This window comes from Mauremys reevesii, linkage group 2, assembly GCF_016161935.1.
Source record: "Mauremys reevesii isolate NIE-2019 linkage group 2, ASM1616193v1, whole genome shotgun sequence".
NCBI classification, from domain to species: Eukaryota; Metazoa; Chordata; order Testudines; family Geoemydidae; genus Mauremys; species Mauremys reevesii.
The window spans coordinates 155,174,853-155,197,914 of NC_052624.1; the positions used below are offsets into that span (position 1 = coordinate 155,174,853).

General features: G+C 60.3%; 1 protein-coding gene across 6 annotated transcripts in view; it reads right to left on the reverse strand.

Annotated features, from left to right (window-relative positions):
• Positions 1-682: 682 nt before the first annotated feature.
• SORBS3 (sorbin and SH3 domain containing 3) overlaps positions 683-23,062 on the reverse strand; it is a 38,703-nt gene continuing 16,323 nt past the window's right edge. For 2 of the 6 annotated variants that reach the window (XM_039525930.1, XM_039525929.1), the window contains exons 2-23: positions 22,045-22,165; positions 20,807-21,097; positions 19,873-19,990; positions 18,802-19,046; positions 18,206-18,269; positions 17,719-17,754; positions 17,265-17,340; positions 15,630-15,726; positions 14,966-15,037; positions 14,294-14,353; positions 13,647-13,733; positions 11,604-11,641; positions 10,310-10,585; positions 8,962-9,104; positions 7,047-7,138; positions 6,486-6,532; positions 5,660-5,774; positions 4,879-5,004; positions 3,264-3,782; positions 2,785-2,891; positions 2,218-2,324; positions 683-1,962 (exon numbers count right to left, since the gene is read on the reverse strand). In XM_039525930.1, the coding sequence (XP_039381864.1) occupies positions 1,901-1,962; positions 2,218-2,324; positions 2,785-2,891; positions 3,264-3,782; positions 4,879-5,004; positions 5,660-5,774; positions 6,486-6,532; positions 7,047-7,138; positions 8,962-9,104; positions 10,310-10,585; positions 11,604-11,641; positions 13,647-13,733; positions 14,294-14,353; positions 14,966-15,037; positions 15,630-15,726; positions 17,265-17,340; positions 17,719-17,754; positions 18,206-18,269; positions 18,802-19,046; positions 19,873-19,990; positions 20,807-21,097; positions 22,045-22,089 (2,823 nt within the window). In that variant the 5' untranslated portion in view covers positions 22,090-22,165 and the 3' untranslated portion in view covers positions 683-1,900. Of the gene's footprint in view, positions 1,963-2,217; positions 2,325-2,784; positions 2,892-3,263; positions 3,783-4,878; positions 5,005-5,659; positions 5,775-6,485; positions 6,533-7,046; positions 7,139-8,961; positions 9,108-10,309; positions 10,586-11,603; positions 11,642-13,646; positions 13,734-14,293; positions 14,354-14,965; positions 15,038-15,629; positions 15,727-17,264; positions 17,341-17,718; positions 17,755-18,205; positions 18,270-18,801; positions 19,047-19,872; positions 19,991-20,806; positions 21,194-22,044; positions 22,166-23,062 lie in introns of all 6 variants that reach the window. The other 4 variants (XM_039525928.1, XM_039525927.1, XM_039525932.1 and 1 more) reach the window with 3 other exon arrangements.

Genomic DNA, 23,062 nt, shown 5'->3' on the forward strand with positions numbered 1-23,062 from the left:
AGAAGCTGTTTTGTGCTGGTTGGTAAATCTAAGTATCGGAATATCCACCAGCTTTATGGGGATTGTCTGCCCCATTCTTTGCAGTTCACCCTAATTGAGTGACCATAGCTGGCTCCCCATGAGGACCCTGGTCACACCCTCCCTGACAGGTGTTTGTCCAACCTGCTCTTAAAAATCTCTAATGAGGGAGATTCCACAACCTTCCCGGGCAATTTATTCCAGTGCTTAACCCCTCTGACAATTAGGAAGTTTTTCCTAATGTCCAACCTAAACCACTCTGGCTGCAGTTTAAGCCCATTGCTTCTTGTCCTATCCTCAGAGGACAAGGAGAACAATTTTTCTCCTTGTAACACACTTTTATGTATTCATGCTTGGCCTGAGCAGGTCTGACGGGGCGCATTGTGCCCCATGGTCTGCCATCACCACACAGAGTGTGAAGAGATGCTCTGGGGGGTGCCGAGCTGATATAGAACAGAAATGGCTGCACCCAGCAGAGGGCAAGGGGAGCACAGGGATCCTAGCTGGGACACTGCCCGCTGCTCAGAGCAGGTCTATCACACACAGTGCATCCTGGCATTGGCAACAAGGGCATCTGCCTCAGGGTTCCACTGGCCACAAGCTGCCCTTTGCCCTGCTGCATGGATTCCCACCCATCCCCGACAATCACCAGGCCGGGCCTTCGCATGGGGTGAGGCTGATCTTTAATAACAGAGGACAAGCAGATCAGGTTTCCGGGCATGTGAGCCGGCTCTTTACAGGCAGCTTGGAGGAGACTACCCTCCCCGTGTTCCCCCTCGCCCCCCCTCCACACAGCAGGAGCACCGGAGAGGCCAGCGACCTTGCAAGCGTCAGCCACATGCAGACACAGGGTTCAGCACAGCTTGCTAGGTCCATGGAGGTGCAGAGGGCGGGCTCAGTGCCTGCTTCCCTCCAGAGGTCGTGATGGAGCTTGGGGGTTCAGCTGGAGGGAAAGGACTAACAGCCCCTTCCCTCAGGATGCAGACGCCTTCTGCAGTGAGGCACAGACTGGCAGATACTTATCAGGTGGGCACAGGGCGAGACTTCCTGCCAGGGAGAGCCCTGGGGGCAGGGATGGGGACTGGTCCCCATCAGAGGGAGCCCCATGGGGGTAAGGCTGGGGGACTGGGTCCCCATCAGAGGGAGCCCCATGGGGGTAAGGCTGGGAGACTGGTCCCCATCAGAGGGAGCTCCACAGGGTGTAAGGCTGGGGGACTGGTCCTGTTGGAGGGAGCCCCATGGGGGGTAAGGCTGGGGGGTTGGTCCCCGATAGAGGGAGCCCCACGGGGGGTAAGGCTGGGGGACTGGTCCCCATTAGAGGGAGCCCCATGGGAGTAAGGCTGAGGGGTTGGTCCCCATCAAAGGGAGCTCCACAGGGTGTAAGGCTGGGGGACTGGTCCTGTTGGAGGGAGCCCCACGGGGGGTAAGGCTGGGGGACTGGTCCCCATTAGAGGGAGCCCCATGGGGGTAAGGCTGAGGGGTTGGTCCCCATCAGAGGGAGCTCCACGGGGTGTAAGGCTGGGGGACTGGTCCACGATAGAGGGAGCCCCACGGGGGAGGGAAAGGACAGGAACTGGTCCCCATTAGAGGGAGCCCCAAGAGGCAGTGCTGGAAGCGGAGCTGAGTGACTGGGACAGGGAAGAGGGGGTCTGTTACTAGGAGAGGCAGGGGCCGGTCCCAGTGCCGAGCTCCCTAGCAACAGCCACCAAAAGGGTCCTGCTGGGAATGTCCGTGGGGGCGGGGGCTGGGCTGGTCCCAATCCCCATCTCCTCGTTCCTCTCCTGGTCTCAGGGCGCGATGCCAGCTCTGGGTAGGCTGCAGGAGCCTGAGTCGCAGATGCAGCTTCCTCTTGGCTCGTGCTGGGGTGCGGGGCAGGGGGATGTTACACAGGGGCAACGTAATTGCCAGGAAAGGTGCCGAATTTCTGGGTTCTCCTGGACACACCTGGGGTGGGAAGACAAAGGGAGGGCCGTGAGGGAGGGGTCTGAGGCTGCCCTGTAGGAGAAACTCGCCTCCTTCCACCTCTGCCGGACGGCCCTGAGGCTGGTGTTCCCCACACGGGCCAGTCCCACACCATCCCCTACGGTGCCCCCGCTGGGAGAGGTTGGGACTGGAGTCACTGGGAGCTCCTGTCCTACTCCCCCCAGCACTCCCATGGGTAGAGTCTTTCCCCCCTCGCCGTTAGGCTGGCAAACGTACCCACAAACCAGCCGTCATCACACTGCTGCATGACGTCCACCCGGTCCCCTTCATGCAGCTCCAGCTCATCCTCGTTCTGGGGTCTGTACTGATAAATGGCCCGGAACCTGCAAGGCACCATCAGCCCATGAGATCCTGCTCCCACCTCGGTGCAGCTCATGCGCTGGCCTGGTCCAGAGGGTGCTAGGAACCAAGCCGGGCCCACCGAGTCAGCAGGGCCCCCTCCCTCCCATCAGCCGCTCCCGCATTGTATCCACAGAGACAGCCATGTTGGGGGCGCTCAGCCCACCAGCAGGGGGTCTGCAGTGTTGGGGGGGCCCCTGGTACAGCTGCCAGCAGCATCCGCTGGTTGCAGCTCACTGAGCGAGCAGCTCTGAAAAGGCCCTTGTTTGGGGTAACAATTCAGACACTGTCCCAGCCCAGCGCCTCAGCGGGGTGTCTGCAGCCAGCCCTCGGCACGGGTCACTTCCCCGGGCTGGCTTGGCTGGCTTCCAAATGGAGTAGGGGGTCCCTGCTCCTCTCCGCCCTTCACCGAGACAGGGAAGCTGCCGATCCAGCTACACTTACGGGGTCCACTGTATGCTGGAGCCGTTGTCAGATGGGGGGGCCTTGGGGAGGTGCCCAGCACTGCCCAGATGGCAACCTGCAGGTACTGGGGCTTCAAGGGTGGAGCTCTGCAAGGGAGAGGGAAGAGGTTGGTGCGCTAGACAACAGCGAGCAGTGCTGGGAGAGGGGGCCGGAGGTGGAGGGGATGGGCACTCCCACTGCATCACTGGGGGAATTAGCCCAGTGGTGTGGAAAAGGGAGGGAGAGAGAGAGCCCAGAGGACAGATGCTGACCCCCACACATGGGGGGCTACAGGGGCGTGTGGTTGGACTCCAGGGGTGCATGCAGGTTCACCAGCTGCCCTGGGACAGCTGCAGGGGCTGCACTGGAGGGAGCTGGAGTCCTTGTGCTGCAGGCTGGGCAGGGCAGGGCAGGGCAGGGACCCTGAGGCAGGGCGATCCGGGGAAGGAAGGACTGAAGGAGAAGCACGATTGTCTCACCTGCCCAGGGAGCGAGGAGGGCGCTGCAGCGGGTGGAGGCCGAGAGGGGGCTGGAGGCTGTGGGCTCGGGCTCAGACTCAGGGGGGAGAGCAAGGTGGTGCTGGGGCCTGGTTGGGGGCTCTGGGGCCCCTGGAGGAGGCTGGATGAGACTCCGGCGCGCTGCAGCTTGGGGGAGACAGGGAAGGTGAAGCCGAAATGGCGCGGCGAGGACGACAGGGCACCCCCGTCCGTGCCGCGCCGTTGGGCAGTCGGAGAGCCCGCCAGGAAGGAGGATGAGGGATCGGAACGCTGGCTACCAGGCGAGTGCAGCTGGGCCGGTGAGCCTGTGTGAACCAGCAGCCTTGGGGAGGCAGGGGCAGTCAAGGTTGGGGAGGAGGGGAACTCCTCTGAGGCCTTGACCCGCGGCTCCTTCAGCACTTGCACGTAGTTGGCCGGGAAGATACCCTGGCGGCTGGTGCCAGAGATCCGCCCCTCATACCAGTTCTCATCCACCTTGCGGACCAGACAGATGCGCTCGCCCTGTGGATGGAGAGAGAGGCAAAGTTAGGAGCCCCCGGGATAGGGACATGGGACATGCCACCCGTCAGCCTCTGTTGCATCTGTCGTGAGGCTTCCTGCCCTTCTAGAACAGACCAGCCCACCCTGGTACTCTTATCTCCTGCTCCAGCAGGTCCAGCCAGTCTGGTTTCCTGCCCTCTAACCCCACTGGTCTGTCCAGTCGTGCAACGTCCAGTCCAGCCAGCTGCACAGTGCTGTGCCACGGAGGGGAGTGCTGCTGGTGCTGAGAGCTCGGCCCCCAGGGCATGCGGCCTGAGGATGATGCTTGGTTTTAGCCCAGTGAGCGTCACTACAACATGGTTCTTTGCAAGTGGATTCAGCGCTGGGAAAGAGCTCTGGGCTGGCCACTCTGGAGACCAACACCTTCTGAGCATCCACAAAACAGGCTTGGGCCAAGTTCACCTGATGCTAACCTCTGAGGGCAGGACAAGAAGCAACGGGCTTAACTTGCAGCCAGGGCGGTTTAGGTTGGACATTAGGAAAAACTTCCCAACTGTCAGGGGGGTTAAGCACTGGAATACATTGCCTAGGGAGGTTGTTGAATCTCCATCATTGGGGATTTTTAAGAGCAGGTTGGACAAACACCTGTCAGGGATGGTCTAGATAATACATAGTCCTGCCGTGAATGCAGGGGACTGGACTAGAAGACTTCTCGAGGTCCTTTCCAGTCCTATGATTCTACGATGCTCCACCACCCCACACATGCTGCATCTCCAGCTCAGTCCCCAGGAGAGACCAGTGCAGAGAACTACACTGCAGGGGTAGGCAGGGGACAGAGGGGTTAGCCCGCATCACATAGGCTGGGTCCCTCTCCACTACACCCCGTCAGGACGATTCCCTGAGGCTGCCAGCTGCAGGGCCAGGCGCTGGTCTGAGACCCAGCAAACACAGTTCATGGAGGCCACTGAACAGCTGTCAGATGGGAATGACTTTTGGTCATTACCAGCCTGGGCTGGCACTGAACTGTGACCTGAAGGTAACAGCTTCTGCAATGAGCTTCCTCGTGACCGTTCTGTGCTCCCTGCACCCAGCACCCCTTACCGGGCAGGTTCTGTACCTTGCGGAAGGACAGCTCCACCGCCAGGTCCCCTTTGAAGTTGTATTGGGCCAGGGCCTCTCCGTACTCCAGCACCTGGATGGTGGGTGGCTTGATGGGCTTGGGCACTTCGGTGGGAGGCAGGATCTGTTTGGGAGAGACAGGGAGCAGGGTAAGCCAAGCACAGCAGCAGTTGGTGGGAAGCTGTCTGTCCGGAGCGCCCCCTCCAGCCCTTGTCTCGATACCGCCCCCTCCTGCTGAGGTGGGGCATGTTCCATTTCAAGACCCCCAGGTGTAGGGGAAAGGGGTTAACCCTTTCAGTGCTGCTGGCCCTCTCCCTGTACCCTGCTATCAGCCAGTCACGTCAATGGGATATTAGGAAACGCCTGGTCTATTCTAGCTCCGCAGGCTCAGCACATCCAGTCTGGTCAGCAGCAGTGGAGAGGAGATCTGGGCTGTGCTTGGGAGGAGGGAGCTGTCGGGTCTGGGAGTGCTCGGTCCCCACTGAGGGGCAGCTGGTCCTGCCAGGGTTTCCGCTGTCCTGGTGTCTGGGTTACCTTCGGGCTGCGGGAGGGGTTGGAAGAGGGTATTGATGGCTGCCCCTGTTCAGATGCAGGCGTGATACCAGCACTGGCCACTAGAGGGCACGTCTCTATTACTCCATGCACCAGTGCCAAGTGCTGAACTGAGAACACTGTCCAGGGAGCCGCTTGCCAGCCTCGATGCCGAGTGCAGGACTCGCCCTGGGCGTGCTCCCCTCCCGCCAGGCTTGCAATCATGTTAGCAGCAGCCCCGTCCTTACCTCCACGTAGTTGGAGGGGAATATGCCCACCCTCCCATAGTGCTCTCCTTCCAGCCAGTTCCTGTCCACCTCCTTGTGGATATAGACGATGTCTCCCTTCTGCATGGTCAGCTCCCTGAAAGGTCAAGGCATAGCGTCATGGCCCACAGGCCCTTCCCGGGGGCTGGCGCCTGCCCCCTTCAGCCAGCAGCTCCCTAGCCCCTAGAGACATCTGCGGGGTCAAAGAACCGCCTGTGACTCCTGATGCTGGGCTGAGTCCTGGCTCCCTGCCCTCAGCAGGGACACACCTCAAGCCCTGGCTGTAGGGAGTTCACTTGCTGCTGACCCGGTCCCACTGGATGCCATTTCGCAAGGGGCCATTCCCCCCACTCTACTGATGATGGAGCCCGAGGCTGAGCCAGGCATTAGGTTCATCCTTCAGTACGTGCCAGCCCCGCTCTGGTCCGTAATCGCTCCCCTGGGAAAACTTCACTTCCATGTATTCTTCTCTGGTGAGGTTAGACCCAGCGAGGGGGAAGTCGGCTCCCTCTTCCCGGCCTGCCCCAGCTGCTGTCCTATCTCTGCAGGAGCAGCCAGGGGACAGCGGGGCTAGCCCATGTCGCATAGGCCAGGTCCCTCTCCACCACTCCCCGCCAGAGACGATTCCTGAGGATTCAAACTGGCCATCTAAATCCACCCAGGAGAGGGACAAAATACAGGCCAACTCCACAGCTGGCACGGTGGCTGGGTCCACCAGGACAGAGGGGGATGGCTACACTGATAGGAACAGACCGGCTCAGGGGACCTCGGGTCTGGAAACAACAAAGATCCACTGAGTGCCACTTACTTTGGGGACTCAGCCTGGAAGTCAAACTTGACGCGAGCAGCTTTCATCTGGGGTGAGGGAGAGAAAGGGTCAAAGAGGGTGAAACCAAATCAGATCACAGCCAGAGCCCTGGGGTCCCAGGAAGGTCCTGGTCCCAGACCCCCAGCCAAGTCCAGTCCCTAGAACCCAGCCTCCTACCTTGTAGTCACTGATTCCTGAGGGAGACCCAGAACCGACCCACTGCTTGGTCACTTCTCCCAGTGCTCCTGGGTCCCCTGAAGAGATGCCGGCCCCTCTCACTGGCTAGTTCTTCTCTCCCATACACAGACCAGAGGCAGTCTCCCTTGTTTAGGCCCCCTAGCCCTGAAGCTGGCTCGGTAGCATCTATGGTTACTCAGCACCACGGCAATCCCCAGCATCAGTGACTGGCGCCAGGCCCGTGCTAGCTGGATGGAAAATGACTTGCTGCCCCGCCAGCTGCAGACACACCTGCAAGCTCTCTCCCATGTCTCGCCAACCCAGTGTCCCAGCTCTGTCAGCTGCAAGTGGAGGACGTTCCCAAGGAAAAAGGCCGTGCCTCACCTTCTTGTCCTCTCTCCTCACCGGTCCATCCACCGCCTCTATAGACTCACTCTCATCAGCCAAGGGGCTTTTCCCAGGGTGGCCTGGGGGATCTGCAGAGAACCATGAAACAAGGGGATGAGCATGTCACCCTCTCCTGACAGCCCCCGTGGCTGAGGAAGGCGGGTGTTACAAGGAGACACCCAGCACTGTTCCAATACCAGGGGTTGCTCTGAATCTGCAGAGAAAAGACGCCAGTGGAGGTGCATTTCCCGTCCATATATCCAGCCATCAGCATGGGAGGGGTCCACACACCACGTGCAGCTGAGTTGGAAGGGCCAGGACACCTGGGTTCTGCGTGCCTGCACCTCTCCCAGACTGCAAAGAGGCAGCGTAGTCCAGCGGCTGGGAGTCAAGAGACCTGGTTCTAGTCCCAGCTCTGCCATGAACTTGGACGAGCTGCTTCCTCTCTCTCTGTAGGCTGAAGACGATCATTCTAACTCGCCCCTCCAGTCTGGACTCACTGTCTCAAGGTATTAATAGCACCCCTAGCTCGTCTCAGATCTCAAAGCACTTTCCACAGGAGGTCAGTGTCATTAGCCCCATTTTACACTGACACTGAGGCAGAGTGGGGAAGTGACTTGCCTGAGGTCACCCAACAGACCAGTGGCAGAGCCAGGAACTGAACCCAGGTTTACTGAGCCCCAGTCCAGTGCTTTATCCACTAGGTGATACAGCCCATTAACATTCTCCTGACAGCTCGCAGGCACACAGACTCCTTTGCATCTACCAAAATAGACTCAAATAAGCAAATTTCTGCCAATCCAGCTGCTCCCCAGTGAACATGACCAGAGCTCGGCTACTGGGGTACATCCGCACCAGCCAGAGCCCAAATTACAGCTCTCTGTCTGTGACACCATCCACCCTTAGGCCATTCATGTGGAGCAGCACAATAGGCCCAGAGCCAGGGCTTGGGTTGGGCCAGGAGACAGCTGTGCACCCACAAGCTGCTGCCCTGTTCTCCAGAATCTCCACTTTCATTTAAAAAGAATATGTTAAACATAAGAACAATGGCCATACTGGGTCAGACCAAAGGTCCATCCAGCCCAATGCCATGTGCCCCAGAGGGAGTGAACCTAACAGGCAATGATCAAGTGATCTCTCTCCTGCCATCCATCTCCATCCTCTGACAAACAGAGGCTAGAGACACCGTTCCTTGCCGATACAGGATGGGTAACCCAGTTCTTATGTTCTTACTTATGTTCTTATGTTGTTGTGGTTGGGAAGAAAACCTTGAAAACTTGCAACACATGTAGGTAATGCAGTGACATCTGCCTGAGTCAGCAGATAGCCTGCAGCAAACGCTCTGAGAGGGGCGAACTGCCCCATTCATCTCAGTGGGGGTTAGCTCGGATGCCATCAGTGACACTTAAGTGTCAGCAGAGTTAAATAGGTCACTCCTCCTGTGGGCAGAGCTTGATTTTTAAGTGCAGCTTGGAAGAGTATGGCTTCCTTCTCCCCACCCCAGTTTGACCTCTGCCCAAAACCCAGTGCAAAGGGAGGAGCCCTTAGATGGCTGGGTTGAGTCCGCGGGCAGCTGGGAAACCATATTACTGGGGTGCGGAGGGGTGGATGAGACCAGTGCATGTAGCATCTTACATACAAGATCTGACCACAGGTGCGGCAGAGAGAGAGGCTGGGCAGGGAAAAGAGTCCTTTCCAAGGGGAAGGGGAAAGGCAGATGTCAAGGTAGTATTCAAAGCGGAGGGAATGTCTCCATGGTTTGGGGGGGATTCCCAGCAGACAGGACAGTACGAGTGAAGGAGGGATTGGAGAGGGCTAGAATGGAGGAGTGAGCAGCAGCAGGGGTATGGGGGTCAGAGAGGCAGAGGGGAATAGCTCCTCGAAGGACATGGCTGCATGCAGAGATCCTCACCTTTGCTGGGAGGAGACCTGCTCCAGTCGCTCGTGCCCAGGCCCAGGCCCCCTCTCTCCATGCTGGGGCTGGCAGGCGGGCGGTGTCGGGAAGCGGGGGGGCTCTGCCCCAAGGCAGGATGGGAACGGCAGGCAGATGGCAGGCTGCTGGAGCAAGAGCAGAGAGTCAGTCAGAGAGACTATGGGCCTCTGTGGATAACCAGTCCCAAAACCTCAGGGAACCCCTGCCCAATCCCAAGAGGAAATCAAAGGACCAGGTCATGGCTAGTGATCCATAAGGAGTGATTATCTGCTGGGATGTGCACACAGACACACACATCATGCAGCTACACACAGACCCTGCATGCCTGCCCCCCAGACAACCTCCCTACAGACTGGTGCCACGGCTTCGGGAACAGCTAGAGCCTCCTATTCCAAGGGCCTGGTGGTGGTTGGCTTGGGAGTCTTAGGGGGTGTAACGTAAGCAGGGTGCTGGCAGCATGGCATGCCCCCACCCCGAGCTGGGTTCCTGTGGCAGAGAAGCGGGATAACTGGGTCTCCAGTCTGGGAAGGGAGAGAGCTACCAGGCAGCCTACTGCACTCCGGGGACAGCCCTGCCCGGACCCCTTGGAGCAGACGCACCGCGTACCCCCAGCTCAGCCAGGGGCTGCTTCTAACAGGATGCCGAGGTCACAGACTCCAACCGCCGGCATTACTTCACCAGTGCAGAGCTGTGGCCAGGAGCAGCTGACATGGGGTGTGTCCCTGCTGGGTCTCACCTCCACTGCCCATGGAAAACAAACCAGCCCCATCACTGGAGCCACCCAGAGGGAGTTTCTGAGCAGCCAACCAGCCCCACCTGGCTGCCAGGCAACCCGGGACACAGCCCCTGCTCTCAGCCTGCTTCCCCTCCTCTCCCCATGGCCCCAAAAGAGCCAGACCCCTGCTCCCGCCCAGAGAGCCAACCCCTCCCTAGATCTCACCCACAGCCAAACCAGGAGAAGCCTGGGGGTCAGGACTCCTGGGTTCCGTTCAAAGCTCTAGGAGCAGGGTGGGGTCTAGTGGGTTAGTGTGGGGGGCTTGGGGTCAGGACTCCTGGGTTCTCTTCGAAGCTCCAGGAGCAGGGTGGGGTCTAGTGGGTTAGTGTGGGGGGCTGGGAGTCAGGACTCCTGGGTTCTCTTTGAAGCTCCAGGAGCAGGGTGGGGTCTAGTGGGTTAGTGTGGGGGGCTTGGGGTCAGGACTCCTGGGTTCTCTTTGAAGCTCCAGGAGCAGGGTGGGGTCTAGTGGGTTAGGGTGGGGGGCTGGGGGTCAGGACTCCTGGGTTCTAGTTCCAGCTGGGGGAAGGGAACGACAGGAATCTGGGTTCTTGCCTTGTAGCTGCCCCTGCCACTTCCTCTTTGCCCCTGTGGGCCATTGCCTTGGTCAGGTCCCGGCACGCCCTGCCCCCCTCAGCCAGAGTGGGTACACGATGTTTGCCTCCTACCCTGGCAGCCAGGCGGGTAGCGCTGGTTCCTCCCTCCCCTGTGCAGGGCCGCGCGGCAGGAAGCACTGAGACAGCAGCAACAACAAGGAGTTGGCAGGATACAGCCACTTGGCTAAAGTTTAACTTTGAATTCTTAAAGGAGCAGCGCCTCTTTCCCAAGCACCTGAATGATGCCGAGGGAAAACAAGTGGGACTTCAGAGAGGGTGTATGACAGAGCAGGACACCCCGGGTCACCCTGCCCTATGCCCCCCTTGTCCAGAGACAGATAAGGAGTGGACTTCCCTCGTGACTCACTCCCAGCCCTCCTCCCCGGGAAGCCCCTATGGATCCACTGCAGCCCCAGGAAGGAAAGCAAAGTCCTGGCTTCTTGCAGGGGCTACCCGCCCATTGTTTATGGTAGGACCTACAAGTGGAGTGTTTGTTTTTGATTCCTGTGGCTGCAAGGACAGAATCTGAGGCTACAGGGGAAGGTTTCCTGGGAATTCTGCTTAACCCCTTGCGACTGACGGTGACAGAGAGCGAGGAACCGCCCCGGATACTGAACATGCTGAAAGAATGTGATGATCTGCTCCAAAATGAAAGTGCATGGAAAGAGCAGACAGACACCAGGCTCCAAGCTCAGGTCACGCCTATGCTGGGAAACATCTGCGTTGCTGTGGGGTGGGACCTGACAGAGCTCAATGTGAACTACGCTGGCTGGCTGGAAAATCCCCGCAATGGGGGCACGCGACCCGGGAAAGGCACCTGGCTGGGAGCTGCAGCCCCGTTACCCGCCAGGGAGCAGCAGGCTGTCCAGGGCAGTGGTGGGCGTTTGAAGGTGTGTGCTCACCCAGGCACATCCTGGCATAGAGGTCCTGCAATCCCTTCCCAAGTGCCCAGAACAAGCGGTTCCGAGGAGCCCCAACTCTTGAGGCTTAACTTATGAGCAAGGGGCTCTCCTTTCCTTCCTCTCTTCTCCGGTCACACCCTCCCTTTCTCTCTCTCCGCCTCGCTCGCTCTTCCTGCCTTCCCTTCAGCTCTCCCTCGCTCCCCCCTTTTCTGCACCTCTCGTAATCCGCTCTGAGCTCACCAGCCCCAGGCAGCTGGGCGGACCGAGCTGCTTGCAGGATGACGCCAGCTAACCAAAGGCTGCCTCACCTGAGCGGGGGGCGAACACCCCGTTTTACCTGGCAGTACTCACCGGGCGGCGGTGCAAGCGCAGGGAGACGCCGAGGAAGTCTGCAGGGAGAGACAGCAAGAGAAGGGGGGAAAGAGAAAATTAATCATCCAAGAGGCTGTCTTGTGCGGGAAGCCGGAATCTAAGTCCTGGCAGAGCGGAGCCAATAACAAGCCAGAAGGGAGAGCTGGCCCATCCGGCAGGGAGGGAGAGCCAGCCAGTGGGGCCAGAGCAGGGTCCTAGAGTCCAACATCCCTGCGGGGGGAGGCCGGGGGTCTCGGCGCCATGGCCCCTGCAGAGCGAGGGGGACAGTTGCAAGGGAGGCAGGCAATCAGACCAGGGTTGGCAACCTGCGGCACGCAAGCCGATTTTTACTGGCACGCTGCTGCCAGCTGGGGTCCTGGCCGCCGGCCCCACTCAACCCCCTGCCTGCCTGAGTGAACGGAATCCTAGGCCGGCAATGGGCTGAGCCGGGGCTGGCAGGAGCTGGTGGCCGGAACTCCAGACCGTCAGCTGGCTGAGCCACTCAGCCCGCCGCCCGTCTGGGGTCCGTCCGCCGACCCCGCTCAGCCCGCTGCCGGTCTGGGGTTCCATCCGCTGGCCCCTGTAAATGTAACATTTATTTTGGCCTGGGAAACCTTAAATTACTGAAGACTTGGCACTCCACTTCTCAAAGTTTGCTGACCCCTGCAATCAGATAGACAGAGGGCCAGGGGCTCAGGGCCATGGAGATAGGGGGAGGCAGAGAGATGGGGAGACGGGCAGGGAGGGACAGAGGTGTGTCGCATAAGCTCCCAGCTGCCGCCCAAACCCAGGCCTACGGGGTTTGTCAGGCAAATGGGGGATCTGGGACTGGTTCTTTTGATTGGGGTCGGTGGGAGGGAGACAGCAAGGCTGGCAGATGGACGGAGGACAGATGGACAGTGCCTAGATGCTATGGTGACAGCGTGTTAGAACTATGACAGGAAGATAGATAGATAGATTAGATTAGATTAGATTAGAGGAATGAATGCGGGGACAGGCAGGTGTTACAAAATAGCTAGACAGACAGTGCCTTTGGGGGCAGAGAGGGGAGAGTGGGTCCAGAGGTAGAGCCTGATACCCTGCGTGGCTATTGGCAGAGAGGGCTGGACAGCGCCAGGCCTGGACGAGGCTTTGCCAGCGCTACCCGCAGAGTGCCCTGTGTGGGAACTCTTGCTGGGGATTAGCTCAGCCAATCCAGGCCCGTGCGACCTGCGCACCCTGGTGGCGGGGTCTGTAAGAGCTTCCCCTACCCTCAGTGCTGGGCTACCCTGGCGCTGCCCGCCTGTCCCAGCCAGTGAGCAGAGTCTCCACTGGGCACAGGGTCAATGCCAAGCTCCTGATTCCTGAGGAGAGTGAGGGTCTGTGAGCGTGTGGACCAACCCTCCTGTCTCCTTGAGCCAGCCAGCCCCGCAACCTGGGGCTGGATTAGAGTCAGTGCCCCCGAGGGGGGAGAGGCTCTGTATCCCTGCGATCCAAGAACCTCTTAATGCCAGCTGTCAAGGGGGCCCAGAGGTATATCCTAATTCGGGTATGTCCACTGTGTTTCACCAAAGACTGTCACGCGAGGTCTCAGATGAAAGCTGGTGTCCCACTGGTTGCTAGCATCACGGGGAAGGGTACGTACTGACGCTACGTCAGGTGCTAGGGCGGTATACGGACGGACAATATGCCCATAGAGTGTGGATCCAGGCACGAGTCCCCAGCAGGAGCTCTGCCAGCGGGACGTGAGAAACAGACAGCTCTCTGTCGGGATGCAAACTCGGCGCCGTGTGCTGACACAACGGATGTCACTTACACACGGAGCCAACACAGAGATGTGAAGTCAAGAGGCAAAACACCCCTCCCTTCACGCACACCAGCCCCTGCTGCTCTGCAGTGATCAGCGCAGGGGCTGGCGAGGCCTGTGGGGTGGGAGAGAGAAGAGGATGTGGAAGTGAAAGGGCACCAGCTGAGCCAGTTGGTAAGCAGGAGCTGGAAGCAATAAGCAGGGATAGCTATGCGGAAAGGATTGCCCCGGGGCAATGGAGGCGGGGGGGCGGGTACCTTGCAAGGGTGCTGATGTGTCTCCAGGGCTTTCATGTCCTTGTCTAACTCCTCGCTGAGCTGCTGCAGCTCTCTCTCCAGTAACACCTGGTTGGGGGGAGACGGAGACAGCGTGTGTCAGGCCCCAGCCAGCACCCCGCCCGGTCGCACTCACGGAGTGGGTGAGGCTGGACCGATGCCAGGGTGTGACCCTGCCCAGTGGTGCCGGAGGGGTGGGGGGTGCACATTGACGTGGTGCCCCCGTGCCAGGACACCACAAAGGTGCATCGGTAACACGCCGGCCCGGTGTGGTGCTGCCATGGGGTGAGGATGCCACAGTGCTGTGGCCACATGGCACAGTTCTTGCCTTGTCAGCACCACAGCCTTTGCTGACCAATTTAAACCTCTGTCCGACCTCCCATGCTGTGAAAGGGGGAGGGGGGACAAAGCACCAGGGAAGCCAGTAAACACAGCTGCAGAGCAGCTGAGCAGGGTGGGCGGGGAGTGCACATTGCGGGGGAGGGGCCATAGCCCAGCCACGACCTCCTCCCCCCTCTCAAGCATTTAGCACACGCTCACTGGGCTGCATCCCAGGGCGCAGGGCAGCCCTGGCTTTGCTAGTGCGTGCCTGGCACATGCCCTGGCCGGCACAGCTGCATGGCACTTACCTCGATTGGCTGGGACGGTGGGGGAGGCTCTGCAGGAAACGGTGCCAGGGGCTTCTTAGGCTGCAAAAGCCAACGGGGGAGTGGGCAGCAGTCAGCAAAGCACCAGGCGGATGGCAGGGAATGATCCTGCCATGCTCCAGCCAGGGAGCATGGCAGGATCATTCCCTCCCCAGCCTGCTCCAGGGGGTCAAATGCCCCCGAACAGTGGTGCTCCTGCCACTCCTACTGACTGTTCTCCAGTCATCTTGCTCCCTCCAGGAGGATCCCAGGGTTCCTGCACTGCAAGGCGGGTGGTGAGCCCACCCTTGGCGTGGGGCAGGGAGCCAGCAGCCCGTCTCTAGGCAGGGCCGGTGCACACTGAGCGAGGCCAGCGGGGTGTCACATGGGCAGGGGGGCTGAACTCAGGTCCCATGGAACAAGCCTAGAGGTGGGGGGGGCCAGGCACTCCAAAGGACCCCTTCAGCACCCACAGAGAGGGGGATTGGTTTGGCTCAGGGGCCCGCAGGGAAAGTCCCGTGCAGAGGGAAGACACTGATGGGACATGAGAGGAGATGGGGCGGGAAGGAGGGGGCAGAGGGACACTGGGGGAGCTGAGATAGCGGCAGGCAGCCCTCTCGATCCCGCTGTCCCCATAGCAGCTTGGGAGGGGGAAGGGCACCAGGAGGCTCTTACCAGGCTCCCCGTCTCCAGCTCCTTCAGAAATTGGTACCAGCTGCCAGCACCTCCCGCCTGGGGCTCTGCAGCCTGCAGTTGGGACAGACAGAGAGAGCCACACTAGCACATTCCTATGTCAGGCCCCTGCCAGCACTCCTGGAGCTGCAGCCTGGGGATCTCACCCTGCACGGGAGCTACACACGTACACGTCATGCCGGGCCACGCTGTCACCCCCCCCCCGCTCCCAATGTAGTCTCAGGCTCCGCTTCCCAGCCCTCCCACCCAGCGCCACGGAGCACAAGCCAGAGATCAGGCGGGACCCGCACGCAGGAAGGCAAACAGCAAGCTGCAGCTCTCATGCGCAGCTCTGGGGCCAATCCCTGGAGCAGCACCGGCACATGGGGCTGACCCAGGACGGATCCCAAGAGTTTGACAAGATCAGTGCAGGCTTTCTCCAGCCGGGAGACGCCACCGCCGCTAGATGTAGCGCAGCCTGGCCTCCAATTCCCCGCTCGGGCTGCCCCGCGTTAGTGCAGACCCCCTGGAAAATGCCCCCAACCCAAGAACTAACCAGTATAACGGAGCTAAGTTGTGTGGAGACACGTCTGTGCCAAAGGAAATGCCAAGAGCTCCCCCCCAGAGCAGGCCCAGGGGTGGTACCCGGGCAGGGAAGGCTCCCTACCGGGTTGGGGTGGTCAAGGACGGACGATTTCCCGGGTTCATAGTCGAAAATGCTCCTCGGCTCCATCGCAGCATCATCGGCTGCCTCCTGGCCCCTCCTGCAGGGGAAGGGAGTGGGGTGAGAGGAGCTCTGCCCTGCTGCCTAGCTCCCGAGGGCATCCCAACATTCTTGCAAAGGGCACTGCTACTCTCTTCACCCCTCTCACAACAAGGCTGCACGGCACCCCCTGCCTCCCGATCATGGGCGACACGGAGGGGCAGATGCCTCCCACCACTCCCTGCAGCACAGTGCCCCAGCACAGCCCTGGTGATCAGCAAGGGGGAGAGCGCCCCCTACTGAGCTGCCCACCCCACTCCCGATAGCACGGCACCCTACTGCTGCACTGGGGCATTCGGATCAGCACTGACTCAGAAGAGGGAGTGCCACCCATCCGGCCGCCGGCAGCCCAGGTTCCAGGTGCCCTTACTCCTGGCCTCAGGGCTGGGAGCTGTAAGAGGCACTTGAGTGGCTGTTAAGACACCAAGATTTTTCCTTTAACAGCCATCCCATCGTTGCAGACTCTTCTGAAGCAGGGGGGCTTTGCCCCCTGGCGGCTAAACTGGGTACCAGGTGAGTGTAATCATGTGACGGGGAGGGGAACATGCTGGGGATCCCACCACCTCGCAGGATTCACCAGTGCCGCTGCAATTTGTCCTTATCTACTAGGGGCTGCTCAATCCCTGCAGGGGACAGAGTCGGACATGAGAGGGTCCCAGAGAGGCAGCCAGTCACTCCAAACCCAAGCATCACTATTTAAACCTTAGACACAAAGGGTTTCCTGTTGGCAGAATGACCTTCTTCGGTTGCAGCTTAACAGTGGATGGAAACCTGCTGCCTGGCTCTGGCAACCCTGCGCCGTGCCAACAGGGTCCCAGACGGACCAGGGCTGTCGCAGTCACCGGCAGCTGGGGGAAAAAGCTCCAACAAACTTCATTTTCCAAGCTGGTGGAGGGTTTGTATGGAAGGGGAGCAGCCCCTCCTTGCCCTTTGCAGCAGGGACATACCTGCTGGGATAGTGCAATGGGACACACCCGTCTGGGAATATAGAAAAGGAAAAGCCTGCGTAGATGAGGTGGCATTCCTTTCCACACGGTGCTGTTATCCTGTGGAACTCACTGCTGCAGGATGTTGCTGCTGAGACCAGTAGTTTGAAATTTGGATTTGTCGCTTTATTCAAAGAGACTCCGCACCTGCACCCCTAGCCAGGGTCAGATTAGAAAGGCCCTCGGGCCTCATCCTTCAGGGTATAAGCTGATCAAGATCCAGGGCCAGGAAGGCATGTCCTCACAAGAGATGATAATGCACACTGGGGTGGCACAGGAAGTGTTTTGTGCATGAGGCAGGATAGCTGGCTAGATCGGCCACTGCTCTGTTCCAGCACGGCACCAGGTTAGATTGCAGAGCCACCTGGCCAGTTATTTGAGCTGGCGTGTCAGGAAGTGGAACACTGGACAGATGAGTCATTGATCTATTCCAGGGCAGGGATACCAGCCTAGAGGCCTGTCTCTTCCCCTCCCCACCTCCGGCTTGTTGCGCCTCCCCACAGGAGAGGCGTGCATGTCCCATCCCCATAAGCACTCCCACCTCTATACTCACCAGTCCAGGCCATTCTGCAGGTAAGAGGAGCCACTTGGCACGGGGCCCTTTTGTGCAAGCGCCGGAGGGCGTGGTTCTGGGGGAGACAAAGAGGTCAGTGCCCAGTGCGGAAAGGGGTGCAGCGCAGACTCCTGGAGGGACAGGCAAGGGAGTGTGTGTTCCCGCAGGGCACTGCCCTGGAGCCCAACACCCTCCACCCCGCTTGCTCTCTGTGCCCAGGGGGATGCAGGGCCCTGTGAGGGCCTTCCCAGAGGTGTTTCCCCTATGAACACCCCAAGCCCTGCTCCCTATGAACAAGGGGCAGGAAGCTGTGATCCCTATGACAGTCCTAAGCCCTGCTCTCTATGGACAGTGGTTGCAGAGAGGGGTGAGGGGGCCCCCAGGCCCTGCTCTCTGTCCCGATGTTAAAGGACTTGATACTTCCTGTCCCCAGCGAGCAGGTTGTGACACTTACCTGTGCAGAGGTGGAAATCCCAGTCCAGCTGTGGTTCTGGAAGAGGAGGGAGATTGGTGTGAGCAGGTTCCCGGATGGGGCAATGTCTGGTGTGGCACACACTGGGGGGTGCAGAAATCAGCCCCCCAGCTTGGGTCCTTCCCTCTCCTGTCTGCCGGGAGGCAGGCTCCCTCACCCAACCCAGCAAGCAGGGTGGGGGGAGGCCCATGGGAATTCTGGGAGCAGCCGGGATGTGGCCAGGAACAGGCACAGGGCAGTGGGGTGGTGCGGATTAGTCAGTCCCTGACCTCTGTCCCAGGATAAGGACAGAGACATGTGGCAGGGGAGCTGGCAGAATGACATAGACTCATTACATACCACAGGGCAGGGGGGAGCGGGAGAGGAGAGGGAAGCGCGGGTGGGCACGAGGGGTGCGTGGCATCACTCTAGCCGAGCTGCTGCAGGACGGCCCCTGCACCTATCACGTGGCTCCGAGGGGTGACCTTACCTGGGAGCTTACGGTGGATCTGCTGGAACATGCTCCGGTACCAGTCTCGGGGCCTGTCCACACTCTGCCGTTGGAAGCAAACACACAAGGCGTCAGGAGCAGCAGCCCTGCAGCAAGGAGACTAGGGGGGAGCAGAAAGCTACAGCGGAGTTGATACGCCATGGCTGGACGGGCAGGGAAACTGGCCCCAGCCAGGTGTCAAATGATGGCCAAGACATTGCATTTAACTCCTATGCAAAAGACGCCACCTCCTGCACCACAGCTCCCCCTAGCACTGCACTGGGGACACTGAGGGCAGTACTAACTCCAGGGGGACAGTGCCCCCTATTGATCCTCCTACCCCACTTCCTGCGGCACAGCACCCACTTGTGCCCTGCTAGGGCCTTGGGGTCAGCATTGGCTGCAAGGGGAGAGTGCCTCCTCCTGAGCCCCCTACCCTTCAGCACTGCGCCCCTTTGCACCGCACTAGGGCACTGGGATCAGAACCCACTGCGAGGGGCCAGCACCTCCTACACGCTTCCCTTCCCCGCAGCCCAGCCCAGCCCAGCAGTGGGGTTTCTACAGGCCCGTTAAAGCCACTCCCGCCCTGGACTCACGGATCGCGATGCGATCGGCATCCCCGTCTCATCCACTGGGCCGATCCCGTCGTACTTCACCCATCGCTTGTCCTTCCTCTTGCTATCCTTAGTCCAGGTAGCAGACCAGGGGGCTGCGCGGGGCACAGGCGGGGGGCCGTTCTCCAGGGGGCTCATTGCCGACACAGCTGGGAGGGGAACAGGAACTGCCTGGGAACTCAGCTTCTTCATTTCTTTGGCAGGCCAGGTCTGGTACCAGTCGCTCACTGCAGGCAAGGTGGGGAGAGACGGACAGAGACAGATGGGGTTCAGGGCATGGGCAGTCCAAGACTTATGGGTCCTGCTATGCCAGAGGGCCTGGGCGGTGAGCACAATGGCAGCCCCATTGACAGCAGGGCCCATGTCCCCTGGACAGACACAGGGGCTGACAGACAGACAAGTGTCCAGGTGTGGGGCCAGGAGTCCAGGGAACCCAGAACAGCCATGCTATTTTTAATGGGAGGCCCCAGCTCCCCACTCAGCGTCTCTTCCCCACCACTCTTTACATGCAGCGCTGGGAAAGGCGGGAAACCTCCCGCAAGCAGGGCTGTGGTGGCAATGGGCTGTTCCAGGTGGGGACGTGCCAGATCCCCTGACTGCCCGGTACTATCCAGCCCGAGAAGGGGGCATATCCGTTCTGGCACTAAGGGGCCACATCTCTCTCCCTGCCCCCAGCCCATTGCCAGAGGTGCCTCCCCAGGCTGGCTGAGCTTGGTGACTCCCCCAGGCTGCCCCCTGCTTCGTTAGTCAGGGCTGGCCTGGGAGAGGAGCTGGGCCGAAAGCTGGCACAGGGAGTGGCCTGGATTTGAACTTCTCCTGCTTCCCAGCCCCTGAGAATTTTCTGTCCTCCTGGGGACCTCCAGCTTGCAGGCCGACAGCCGCAGCTAGGAGGATGCACTGGGACAGCTGCACCTTGAGATCTGGGCATCCAGTCACGCAGACCATGGTCCCTAGAAACGGGGCTGGCTGGAAAGGGCTTTTGAGTCAGAAGGGGCTCTCCCAGGTCTCTGTCTGAGCCCGGCACTGTGGAGCACCGTCCCTGGCTGGAGTTACCTGAGCTCCTGGGGGCTGCTCTCCTAGGCTCGGCGGTGCCATTGCACGCTGTGCGGGGAGACGTGTCGTGGAACTCAAAGTTCAAGGTGTTGGAGCCGCAGTTACGGATCACGGGCACCTGTGGGGGAAGGGAAACAACATGGTTCTGCTGTGCAGGGTGCAGCAGAGTGCAGACAATGGGCACCAAGGAGTCAGGGTGCAGGGGAGTCAGAGGCCATGGCACAGAGGGCACTGGGAAGTGTGGGTTACAGCAGGCATAGGGGAGTTGAGGGGCAGAGCAGTCACAGCACACTGGGTGCCAGGGAGCAGTGCTGGGGTGATTAGAGGGCAGCAGGTGCTAGAGAAGTTGAGGCCTCAGTTTCCCCTCTCTGATTTTGGAACTAGCGGCATACAACAATGGGTGGGGAAGGAGTCTGGACTTGGAGTGGGGGCTGAACGTGTCTCCTGCCTGCCCCTCCTTAGACATGGGCTCCAACATTGCACAGCAAAGAGACTCCCCGTAGAGCTTTCCGCCCCCACGTCACCGGTTCAACTCCAGCCTAGGCTGGCCGGCACCAAAACCCATCGCTGTCCGACGACCATTCGGTGGCCCCAGGGGGAGGCCAGTTGTGGGGGTCTCAGTCCAGTGGGAAAAGCATCTACAACACAAAGGCCACCATCCCCATTGGCACCAGTCACCGCCTTCGTGGGCAGCCCCAGGGGAAGGACCAAGGGCTGAACGGGCCTGAGGGTCGGGGTGAGGCACACGGGTGAGGCAGTGTGTGGGGGAAGCCTGGCGCTGCCTGGGTGGTCCCTGCGAGGTCAGTCCTGCCCATCTGGCCCCAACCACTGTCTTTGGGCCAGAGACCCTGCAGGGACAGCAGGGCTGCTAGCTTAGGCGCCCCCAGCTCCAGCATGCCATTGCTCCAGACAGGGCAGGGCAGGCCCCACTCACCCTGGATCCTCTGTGTCGCAGCGGGACCCACGTGAACCGCTGAGGGGATGTGGCCGTGGGGGCTGCAGGGCTCCTGGCAGCAGGAAGAAATTCCCTCTTCTGGAAGTGGGATGGGACAAAGTCTTTCAAGCTGAGGCCCTGGGACCCCTCAGGGTTCAGGCAGCCCCCTGCCATGGCACGGGGGGGTGGAGAGGAGAGACTGTGAGGAAAGCAGCCACTGCCCCCTGCTCCTGCTGGATGTGCACCGTGTCTCTCCCGGAGGTGGGGATTCCCAGCTGCCCTCCATGTCCCCTGCAGGGGAGTGGGAAGAGAGAAGTTGCCAAGGAATCCTTTCTGCGCAGCAGGCTCCGGTCCCCAGCCATGCAGCAGAGGCTCCAGAGGTCGCACCTGTGGGAGGGGCAGGAATGAGATCACTGTTGATAAGAGTAGGAGGCTGCCAGAGCCAGGTGCTGGGCACATTTCTACCACCATGTGCCAACACCCAGCCAGTGCCCCTCAGTCCTGTTCCAGGCCTGGGTCTCCAGCCCAGCTCTGCTGGTCCTGTCCTGCAGTGCCTCACCCCCATTCAAGCTCTGGATCCCCTCCCGGCTCCCGTGGGTCCCTCAATCCCAACCCTCAGCTCCCCACGCCAAACAGCTCTGCTGATGCCTCTCAGGCCTGCCCTACAGTCCCCTCCCTCCATTTCCTGAGCCGGGGGCCACACCTTTGCAGTGTTTGTTGTGTGGGAAACTAAGATGCGACTCCCCTGAGTCATCCCTGCCAGGGCCCTGCGCTGGGAAGGGACCGGGGCCAACGCTCTTATTCCTGAGCAGACGTTCCCTCGCCACCTCGCTTTGCAACCGTCATCGCCCCAATCCGACTGCCTGGCCGTGAGCAGCCCCAGACCATCAACATGGAGCACATGGCGACAGGCGCAGCCGAGGTGGGGAGAGACATCAAGCAGGTACGGTGTGACTGGAGCACGCGGGCACACGGTCACAGAGGAAGTCAATGGCAGAGCTGGTAATAGAACCCAGGATCCTGGCTCCCAGGCCAAGATCTATTAGGGCCGACGTTGTCCAAGCAAAGGACTGTTGCCAGCAGATGGCTCTAGCTACCCTGGCTCTAGTACAACTGCTTCCCATGCTCCCAGGGGAGCCTGTTCCACTGCTCGGGCCGCTTGGGAGCGTTTCCTGTTATTCACACACAGACACCGCAATGGTAAAAACAACACAAGCTCAGTGGAATCAACGCCTTACGCTCCGGGGCTGCAGTGTCCCAGATCCGGTTGCCTGGAACGCCATGGCTGTCTCATGCCTCTCAGCTGCCCAGAATCAGGGGGTGGGAGGGTGGAGCACGGAGGTCAGCCACAGCAGGGCTCTGCAACACAGAGGGAAAGAGATGTGACCGCGGCCCTGAGCCTGAGCCAGGATGGAGGGCAGCACAGAAACGGGTTTCGCTGGTTGGGAAATTGGGCTCCAGTTTGCCTGTCCCTGTTCATGCCGCCCCCCATCCAGAGGCCGGATTCACTGCCTGGCAGAGCTGCCTGGCACTCAGGCTGGTGAGGGCGCCTATGGCACCTAGCCAATAGCCAGCCAGAGCTTTGGGGCAGCAACATCATGCTCCAAGGGCAAGACAAGATTCAGTGAAGCAGCATTAGCTCCAGAGATGGCAGGATTAGGGCCGGGGGCCCTGTAGAGTCCTGCATGCAGAGGCAAACTGGGGCTCTCAGGGTGGGAGAATCCAACAGAGCTGGGGGCCGATTTGGGATGGCTTCTGTTTCCTTCCTTCCCAGCTATGGGACGCAGCAGGGGAGAGCCTCTGAGTCCCAGCTCCAGAGAGATCCTGGCCACAGCTGTGTGCCAACTCGTCAGCACTGCACACTGCACTCTTGGGAAACAAAGCCCCCCCCCACCCCCGCACTGGTGGGTGTCCACCGTGAGGTCAGCGCCTACCCCCTTTCTTTGCCAGCGCGAAAGTTGTGTCTGGCCGTTCCCTGCTACTATGACAATGCCATGGCCTTGTATTCAGCTCTGAACAACAAGCTACAGTCTAAGCTGCTGCCGGGCTCCATCATCGTGGGAGTGGCAGAGCTGTCTGGGGGCAGCGCTGGGTTAACAGAAGGGAGGTGGCAGTGTCTGGGGCCAGGACTCACAGGGAACAATCCAGCCCCACATCTGTCCATGGTGGGCGGGAGGCGGGGCTGAGATGGGAATAGGAGAGCCCGGACCTACAGGCCAAGTTCGATGGAGTGGGAAGCGCAGACCCATAGCCTAA